The 10000-nt window shown below is 39.7% G+C and overlaps 1 protein-coding gene across 2 annotated transcripts in view; it reads left to right on the top strand.

Moving 5' to 3' along the window:
* Positions 1-4190: 4190 nt before the first annotated feature.
* The window catches only part of LOC138007662 (membrane metallo-endopeptidase-like 1), a 44308-nt gene continuing 38498 nt past the window's right edge, over positions 4191-10000 (top strand). The window contains exons 1-2 of one of the 2 annotated variants that reach the window (XM_068854699.1): positions 4191-5093; positions 9472-9528. In XM_068854699.1, the coding sequence (XP_068710800.1) occupies positions 4338-5093; positions 9472-9528 (813 nt within the window). In that variant the 5' untranslated portion in view covers positions 4191-4337. Of the gene's footprint in view, positions 5094-7161; positions 7973-9471; positions 9529-10000 lie in introns of those variants that run through there. The other variant, XM_068854698.1, reaches the window with a different exon arrangement.

Genomic DNA, 10000 nt, shown 5'->3' on the forward strand with positions numbered 1-10000 from the left:
TAAGGCGTTTATCGTCGGACAAAATTCAACTGAACGTCCATGTTGATATTTAATCATCGCGGATCAGTGTTCATCAGCGTTTGAACAACTAGGTCCTGAATGTAAAGGCACAATCCCAAAATAATGGTGACTATGTAACAGATGATGTAGTTTCAGCACTGGAAATCACTGGGTCAGCAGTACCTTCGTGAGAGAGTTTCTTAATCGAGAGGGGCTTACTCCTGGCAGACTGACGTAGTACTTTCTTGGATTGCTTTGATTCTTTATCGCCTTCTTGCCATCTTATTTATTCGTCCAGGTTTTCAGTTTTAGCTGTCTTTCAAGAAATTTATATGCGTGGTGGTAAAGAAGACTAACATCTACAAATTCCAATTTGACCTGGAGGTGCCATTATGCTAATTCTCATTGGATAAATCTAATGTGGAATTTCGAAATCTACGATGTGATGGTGGACAGGGGGAACTCCTAAAGGAATATAATTTAACATTTAGGGTTCAGCTGCACATTAATGAACGATAAAACAGTTTGCCGTGGAAGAAAATATATCTCGTTCCGATAGGGGCCTGTGTTTTCTTTAATTCACTTCCTGCATTCTGAAAAGTCACCTTTGACTCATCACTGATGATGTAGTACTATTTTGGTACACCAATATCCAGAACTAATATTCCACATATCACTTTCCATAACCGCCCTGCAGAATTTTGTTGTAGCACATTTGATGCCGAAAATTTTCCGTTGTTTCTCCATAGTATACATATACAAGTAATTACAAACAAATGGAACGAGTTACTGGGGATCACACCCCCGATGCTGGCCCGGTTTCTCTAGCTTGAAGCGACTGTGACAGGTGTTGGGCAATTTTTTTAGTGATCCTATCTCAGATATGAATTCTTAGGGCCGGGCTAAAATCTTGTTTTCATTAGCAGCATGATCCGCTTTAAACTATTTTTTTTATTTTAGGGGATTATTGAACTCCTCTTCTGCTGCTGCTGGCGATGAAGTGGCGCCAGATAGCCCTGTCCAGCCTCTCGTCGTCGTGAAAATCGCTTTTGCTTTATTCCATTGTTTCAATCGAGTGTCGTAAAACCAAAACCAAAGAATTAATATGGCCAATCAAAAAGGACGGAGACAATCCGGTAAACCAATCAAAACTCGAAGTAATTACACGTAGCCGACACAAAGCACGGGAAAATGTGCACGCGCAAGCCACGATTGATTTTGGTTTCACTTCTGATTGGTTAAAAAAGTGGCACGAGAACTTTGAACCAATCATTGAGTGAAGTAATCATAAACCAAAGCAATTCGCTAATTACTTTCGACACCCAATTGAGATCCGCTCTATGAATGGTCGAGACAACTTATTACATTTTTTACTTTGTCATCCTCATCACAGGAATCACTTTCCTACAATCGATCATGCGCCTTCTGCGGGGCTATTGTTTTTGTACACTAACACGGCCGTCTCATCACGTGATTGAAAACTGTATCTATAATCGACAGGCTTACTTTCATAAAGCCCGCACCTCCATTTTCAGTTATTCTCCGTTTGCCGTCGTCCGACCGATCTGAGTTTTCCCATAAAAAAAAAGAATAGATGTAAGAAAGGCAATAACTTAGGAAAACTTTTAATCTGAAATATAGTACTTCGATCCCAGAGTAAACGTGACGCTGTGCCACGACCGTACGAGAGACTTTTAGTCCGCTTGGGAAGAAAATATGTTAACACGAACTCTCTATTTGTTCCTGCCCCCTGCCACTCCATTCCTTCTGCAGCTTGAAACTGTTTTTTAGAGTGCTTCTGGGTTCCTTCTTTCCCTTTTTTACTCCAAATGACCGACCCAAATTTAGGAAATGCATTCTACGGTGAACGGCCCGCCATCCCATGGCAGTGGAGCGGCTATCACGCTACCACGGTCGATATTTTGTCCTCTGCTGAAAATAAGGTTTATACACTGTTTATACAACTTAATATAGATTATTTCCTGTTTCTTAAACCGACTGACAAATACTAAAGCTAACATTGTTGTTGTTCACTAAAGACGCCCCCAAAATGGGAAACGACCTCCCGTGTCGTCTTAGGAGTACGTTGAACGAAACAATAAAGAATTAAGAAATCCAGAAAGACCTTGCGTGCGATCACCGAAATAAATCTTTGACCCTCCTATTCCAGTTAGTTTGGTCAATCTCCAAAGCTAAAATGAGTTTTGTTTACTTTCATTAGTTGATATTTTGCCCTCAAGATTATCAGTTACTCGCTCTACGTTAGATCACATCTTTCTTTACCATAACAAACCCGTCCGAGAGCATTTCTCTATTGCGTGAAAACAAGTCACTCCTGAAGGGAGATGGAAAAAGGATCAAAGATTGACGGAAGAAAAACATTGCACTTATTATTAATCTTTTTGGAATGGAGGAAAGTCTCAAATAAATTCTTTAATCCTTGATGTTAAGAGCTTTGAGGATGTTTACAAACGCGATTATAACTAAACTCACAATAAACATAGTGAAATTGTTTGCATTTCTTTGTGACCCGGCCGGAGTATACGATGCGTTTCAACAGACAACCGTCGCACGCTATAAGAAGATTGCACGTATTTAGGAATGGAGTTTTCATAATTGACGATTGAGAATTTGTGGATTACACGAATTGCTCGCGTGGTGACGAACAAACTAAAACTGCCCCTTGTGTTTAATCCGATCTAATGTGCTTGCTGCGGCAAAACGGACCTTAGAAATAGTCCTTTTCACGGTTTCTGATGCCGTATTGGTTGGGGGCAAACACGGCATAAATTACAGTAAATATATGCGAATTTTTCCAACTTCGAACCATCATAAATCCTTTCAGGTCTGACGATTGTGGATAGCGAGAATGCCTCTCAAAAAGCATTTCTGTTGAGATTATTTTCGTGAGGTATAACGATCAGAATCAAGCTATAACGACCGTAAACGAAATTTGTAAATTTCATATAAACCCTTGTATAACAACAGCAACAAATTTATTAACTCACACTTAGACTAATTACAAAGGATTGTTATATACATTACAAGTTAATTAAAGAGAATAATTAGGAAAGTAGTTTAGGTAATTGGAGCCTAGAGGTTAAGGGAACCGTAAGGTTTTCGAGTTAACCTTAAGGTTTTCGTAAGGTTTTCGAGTTAACCTTGTAAAAAAACTTACGCAAATTCCCGCGAAATTTGAAGGTCATAAGGTCTATTGAAAATCATTCTTTGGCTCGTGAAGTCTCCACTGGGAGTGGCTTGTGTTTATCTTATACCAAGAGTCGGATTGGAAAAATGCCTTGTACAGTTCTTCGAAACTTTAAAGAATCCGGCACTGGTATCTGTTGCATACATTTAAGAGGTCTCGCTACATCACATCCAACACAAACCCCAACCCCTCAAAAAAGAAACTTTCAACTTCAAGACTGCAAAAATGCTTTTCTCTGTGTTGACAAAATGTACTGACCACTCTAATAGCACCTAAATGTTGAAGAAATTCTTTCATCCGCATATTCTGAGCCTTTGTAGACGTCGAAACCGAATTAAGCTCAGGTTAGGACAATAGACACGCAAAGACAAGTGCCACACAACCGAATGAGATAATATGACAATGATTTGTTCAGGAGGATGGCATCGAAACAATGTTACAACATGTATTCAAAGCTTTCTAAGTGGTTAACTTTATTGGAGGCGCAAAATTTAAATGTAATGTAATGAAGTGTATTATTTATAAAGCACCCTATCCCAGGCAAAAAAAAAGTTGGCGCCTTACATCCCACGAAAAAAGTTGGTAAAACTAAAAGAAAAATAAAATTAACCTTGCCAAGGCGATAAAAAGCTAAATCCAAAACTAAATAAAAACCTAAGCCATGAAAATTCAGTAATCAAGTCAATCGTACGCCAAGCAAAGCAAATACGTTTTCAATTTAGATTTAAATTTGTTATTTTTAAGCATAAGATAGTAGTAACCCATTAGGAATTTGAGATTTCATATTGTGTAATACAAACTCATTCGCCCAAAATGATAATATGCGCATACTTACTTTGTCACCCTAAAACCAGTTATCTATTTAACTTGAAGGGAAAACAAGCCAGAGAAGAGTCCACACTTCAAGTCTCAAAACGTTAAGCAGACATCAACTAATTCCTACTGCGCTGAAAAAAGCTCTAAAAGGAACCAATCACAACCGAACACTTAATCAGTCTTAGCCTCACACCTACTCGAAGGAGTTGACGTGTCGTGAGCCACTTTGAAAGAGAATGAGCGGTACTTTGGCGACCTCAATTGCAAATAAGGCCTTGCCCTTCTTTGTCACGTAACTGGTCTTTATTCTAAAATGTCTCAGTATTCCTTGAACAGTTTTGTGGACGAAACGAAGACCAAAAGCACTGAAACCCTGGGAATTGACAGAAATCAAAATGAAGAAGACGGGGAATGCAAAAGAAGGTACATAAAAACGCGAAAGTACCTGTTTGTTTCCTTAGCTATTGTTATCATCTTGCTCAGTGTTTGTATTGTGCTGGGTGTATTCCTTGCTGTATCTTCCAAGAAGATAGAACACCCGACCAGGATAAAAGAGCCGGAAGACCAACAGTTGCCGAAGTCATATTGTTACAGCCCGGAGTGCCTGCAAATTACTGCAGATTTCGCGCGAAAAATGGATACTTCCATTGATGCGTGCGAAAACATTTTTCAGCACGCATGCGGCTCTTGGATAAGGGACAATCCAATTCCACCCTCAAAAACTTTTGTCGATGAATTCAGCGTGGTAGACGACAAGAACTCTCAGAGGATGCGCGAAATGTTGGAGGAAGGCAGCGAACAGTTGAGCAATAGAAGCGCAGTGAAAAAAGTCAAGCTTTTTTACAAATCTTGTCAGCGAGAAGAAGAAGTAGAAAAAACGGCAGTACAGACTTTGAAACCATTGATAGCCAAGTACGGTTCCTGGGCGTTGGATCTCCCAAGATGGAACTCAACTAAATGGAATTTGGTCGAAATACTGATTGCAATGAATAGTGAAATAGAAGTTTTTCCATTCTTTGCACTCTTTATTGATATCGACCCTCAGAATTCATCCCAGTTCTTGTTGTCGGTAAGTCACAGACTTTGAGAGCTCTTAATTTACTTATAAAGCTAAAAGCAGTAATATAAGCAGTTACTTTAGATTTCAAATTTAGTAGTACTAGCTAAATTACAGGTTAAACAGTGAACCAATAACAATAATCACAACGCCGGTTAGACCAAAGCATGTTAACAGTTGCAAATTTCGTGAAGGGATCAGGATTACCTGACCCTTTTAAGTCGACTGACTTCAGTGACGAGAAATTGGCCGCCAAGAGACCTGCTAGTTCTTAGGGTTATTCCAGGCGGCCAGTATTCTCTACTTTAGTGTAAATCTTCTGTTGTTCTTAATTTTGCCATTTTAGGCACGAGTACAATAAATTGTTGTTGTTGTAGTGGTAAGGGCAGCAATAGGCCACTTCAGAAAATACCATAATACTCTTTGTTTGTCCCCCCAAATTTTGCATAATCATTGTTTCCAGTTTCTCTTGGGACTTATATACAATGGTCCCAAGAGAAAACAAAACCATGCTTATTTGGGGGGACAAACATAGAGTATTATGGTATTTTCCCAAGTGGCCTATAAACTAACATTGAGAACAAAAAAAAAAAGATCGTGACTCGCCGAAAGACGTCAATTGACACACAGCTGGATTTCGATAATTAATCATCACTGAAGAGCTGAAATCGGACCGGTGAAAGCTCGTCTTATCACTAAAGCACGTACACTCTTTGCGAAGAGATTACCAAAGTGAACTAAATTACGCAATTTCGGTAACTGACACATACAAAAAGTCGTTACTTATCTGTCAATTCATTAACGGTCATTCAAAAAAGCAATTGTAAATAAATATGCAAAATCAACAGCTTGCGGAAGCGAAGGAAGTAACTGTGATTTCGCCGGCCTTGAGGTGCATGAAGATCATTTTGGCTTGTTCATTGACATCATGACTTTCGTTGGCTCAGAGTCTAGAGTGTGATGCGGTTGGCTGTAGGTTGCATTAAACTGTCGTGGTCTCGGGTTCCGTTTTAGCCTGCGTTTGTTTTTCTTTAGTTCATCCACAAACTTCGATGATCTTTCGTTTAGAAGATCGTCCCAATTACGTGCCTTCGTCGGATATCTGATAGTAAGCCAGTCGTGTCGCGACGCGAATGATAGGTCGTGCGAACGGCGGCGACGGCCGCTACGGCATTAGCAACCAGCCACAAAACAATCAGAACAATACTATTGGTTACAGGAGGAAAGTTATCGTGCTGCTCCGGTGGCTTTCATTCCCTTAATCTGCACAAAATGCAACGTGAATTAACCAAATTGAAGGTTTTGACGGCCGAGGGAACATACAACAGTGTTAGCAGCGCATCAATGGGTTCCTTACAGTGTTCAAATCTTTTATCCTTTATCTTCACTTCAAAACTGCTTGTACCACCAATCCGGTTGTAGGATGGTACGTTCGCCTACATTGTACAACATGAACAAGATCGCATGATATTAAAATAGTTGCTTTTGAACCGAGTAGAAGATTACGAAACGGCTCAAGTTCTTAAACAAAGGAACACGTTTTAAACAAATGTATATGACCGCAGTTAGCGATTTTTCTTTGCCAGTATTTACCAAGGAGTTTGAGTCTGGCGCAAGTTTTAATTAAACAGTTCAATAGTGTCTCGTTTATTAGGTATCCAAAGCATGTAACTCTAGACATTTTTGCGTGAATTTGCACAAAGCGTTAATTTCCGACCTAGCGGATTCCAGTTTTGTCTCTGCAATGTTTCATTCTCGTATCTTGCTGTGAAACTTAGCAGAATACTCAGTGCAACTCAACAAACATGCAAAACATCATTTGACAGTTTGTTGTCGGTTCAACTCCGTGACCCACTGAGACAATCAGACCTCCAATATTTCATTGATTTTAACAATTAAAAGATCCAACAAGAGTTTTCTCCCTTTTGAACCTCGAAGGTGCATTGGGCCCTTCACCGTCTTTTCTGGATGCCTTTATGGAAATACATTGTTATTTCATGTCAAAATATTGATGTCGGTATGACAGAAAGAGGGGTCAAAATGATATTAAAGACATAAGAGGTCTATGTCAACAAGATTTAAATCAGAACAGCCTTGGACCTCAACAAGCACACAACAATATGGCGGATCCTTATGGAGCTCAAAATGGAGTCGATGCCGAGTTTGGATTGCAAAGTGCCACCAGCACAGAGACTCTTGGTGTTGGTCGCTCAACAAGCACCTTTTCCGTCTTAGGAGAGAAAATCTACCGCAAAGAAAACAAAAGGGTTCTTCGACTGGGGCTGGCAGTCTTCTGCTTTGTCCTCCTTGTTGCTTGCATAGTGCTGGCAGTTTTCCTGGTTATAGAAACTCGCAAACCAAAGGAAACTGGAGGTACAAGAAAAGAGAACTCAGAGAAGTTAATTAAGTGTAGCTCCAGAGGATGCATGCGAGTTGCATCAGCGGTGAAGCAGAATATGAACGAATCCATTGATCCATGCACAGACTTCTTTCAATATTCTTGCGGCAATTGGATCACTAACAACCCGATATTGCCCTCTGAAAACAGCAGATCTACTTTTGGAGACGTGAACAAGCGAAATAACGAGAATCTACTGTTACGTTTGCTGGAAACAAATGACGACCTTCCAAATTCGCACGCCGTACGCAAAACCAGGCTCTATTTTAAGTCATGCATGAACGAAGATGGTGTCGACGCCACAGCATTACAAAAATTGCAGTGGTTTATTGACCACTTTGGGTCCTGGCCATTGAGAAATACAACCTGGAATGAATCAACATGGAGCGTATTTGAAACTTCCGCAAAGATGCAACGCGACATGTTCCAGACACCTGTCTTTAAGTTGGGAATCAACACTGACCCTCAAAACTCCTCGCGATTCGTTCTGGAGGTATAACACGTTTAAATGTCTATAAATTATAGACATTTAAATATACTTATAAAAAATTCGTTGTTGGAAATATGTTCATATTCTTTAAATGTATACATTTTCTTGCTTAAGCCACTTGAAGTTGTGAACAAAAAAGAAAGAAAGACATTTTCTTTAAAAAATCAATTAATTGCCAACTTGCAAAATTGAATCAAGGTGTCCTGCGTTTGAATTACATGCAGCTTTGGAAAGGTCTATGACAGTGGCCAAAACCACGAGATTTAATGGATAAAAAAAACGTAAAACAAGGTAAATAAACCAAACATTTAGGCTTCTAACCGTGACACCGTGAACATACAGCAGTCAATCTTTCATTCTCTTAAATTTACTTCAACGGAGTTTCTGTCAATTCTTTGCGAGGGTACTTCGCCAACATTCTGCAAACGGGACCAAGAGGAATAATCACAAAATTGTTACCAACAAACTAATGATTTTTTTCAAGTGACCCTTTTAATACTGCGTTGCTTAATTATGCTATCTATCTCAAGAAAATCTATACTTTGATAGGCCTGTAATTGGATAATTTATGCGTGTAAACTTATCCCTTCATTGGTATTAATTGTAGCCAAGCATACGTCTTTCAAAATTATTTTCATATTCGTAATTTAGCACTGAAGAGTAGTGGAATTTTTTAGCGGTCATGTAAGTGAATATTGGGAATTAATCTTTTCTTTATTTAATGTCACAGATCAACGTGCGTGATTGCGTTCATTCGCATACTAAGTGGCTTCGTTGAAATAGTAGCTCCTCCTTCACGAAACATACCTTGCCTTAATCCACCTGTTTAAACCAATAAAAAAATTATCGGCTTTCTTCCTATTCACAAAGGGCTAATCTGCTGATTCAAAAATATTCAGAAGGCATGTGGTTCCACCTGACAGATATCAAACGCGTTGTTTGTTCTTTTCATGTTAAGCGAAAGATAACTGCTATATATCAGCGCTTAAAGTCAGATTTTTTCTGCTTCACACGAAACGTCAGGTCTTCATCAAAATGAGTTGGTTTATCACCACTGTTTGTGTTTTATTCTTGATCAAGCTACGACGGTGTCCGCTAATGTTTAAGCGGTTACAGCAAAACGTTTACACAGAAGCGGAGGCGGTTTGTTTGTGGATGATGCACTAGAGGAAGCAATTGCAAGACCACCTCCCATATAACGTGGACAGTCTCCAGGATTTCTTCCTCAATAGAAAAGGCTGGAAGTGCATGCGTAAAATACCAAAATGATCCATGTTTAGATCCCGTGGTGTGGTGTACGACAGCCATGTATGTGAAACTAAAAATAAGAAAACAACTGAAAAACGGCAAAAGACTGACTCATAGTCGCTGTCTTTATTTCCGCATTCCCAATAGGTCGAGATAGAAGCCCGTTCTATTTTTGCATATGGTTACCATGTCAAAAACATATTCTCTGTTTTTCGTATTCTAGTTCAAGCTGCTTTTCTGGTTTTATTTTACAGATTCACCCGCCAGAATTGAGTCTCATCCGCGAACAGTACTTGGCCAAAGAAAATAAGGTATGGAGATACTATGATCCCTCACAACACGCGGTACGAACCAATCCAGATGAAATTAAGAAACCGCCCATAGCGGACGCCAAGCGCATGAAAATGTATAAGAGAAAGTTGCAATTAGTTCTGGTTTGCTTTTCATAGACTGATTTAATGGCGATAAGCACACACACACAAAAAGAGGCAGACATGGCGAAACTATACAAGTGGAAGATAAATTCTGTCCAAACTGAGCACGACTCAGACCAGAGAACAGCTCAAAGGTCAAGCCTCTGCTTAAAATTTATCACAAGGAAATAGCTGTTATGAGTTGTGGTACCTGAATTAATTGGAGAGCTTGGTGCAGGGATGGCGCAGTGGTGAGAGCACTCGCCTCCCACCATCCAATGTGGCCCGGGTTCGATTCCCACACTCGGTGTTGTATATGGGTTGAGTTTGTTGGTTCTCAACTCCGTTCCGACAGATTTTTCTCTGGGTA

This window comes from Montipora foliosa, chromosome 6 (genome assembly GCF_036669935.1).
Source record: "Montipora foliosa isolate CH-2021 chromosome 6, ASM3666993v2, whole genome shotgun sequence".
In the NCBI taxonomy this organism is placed as follows: domain Eukaryota; kingdom Metazoa; phylum Cnidaria; class Anthozoa; order Scleractinia; family Acroporidae; genus Montipora; species Montipora foliosa.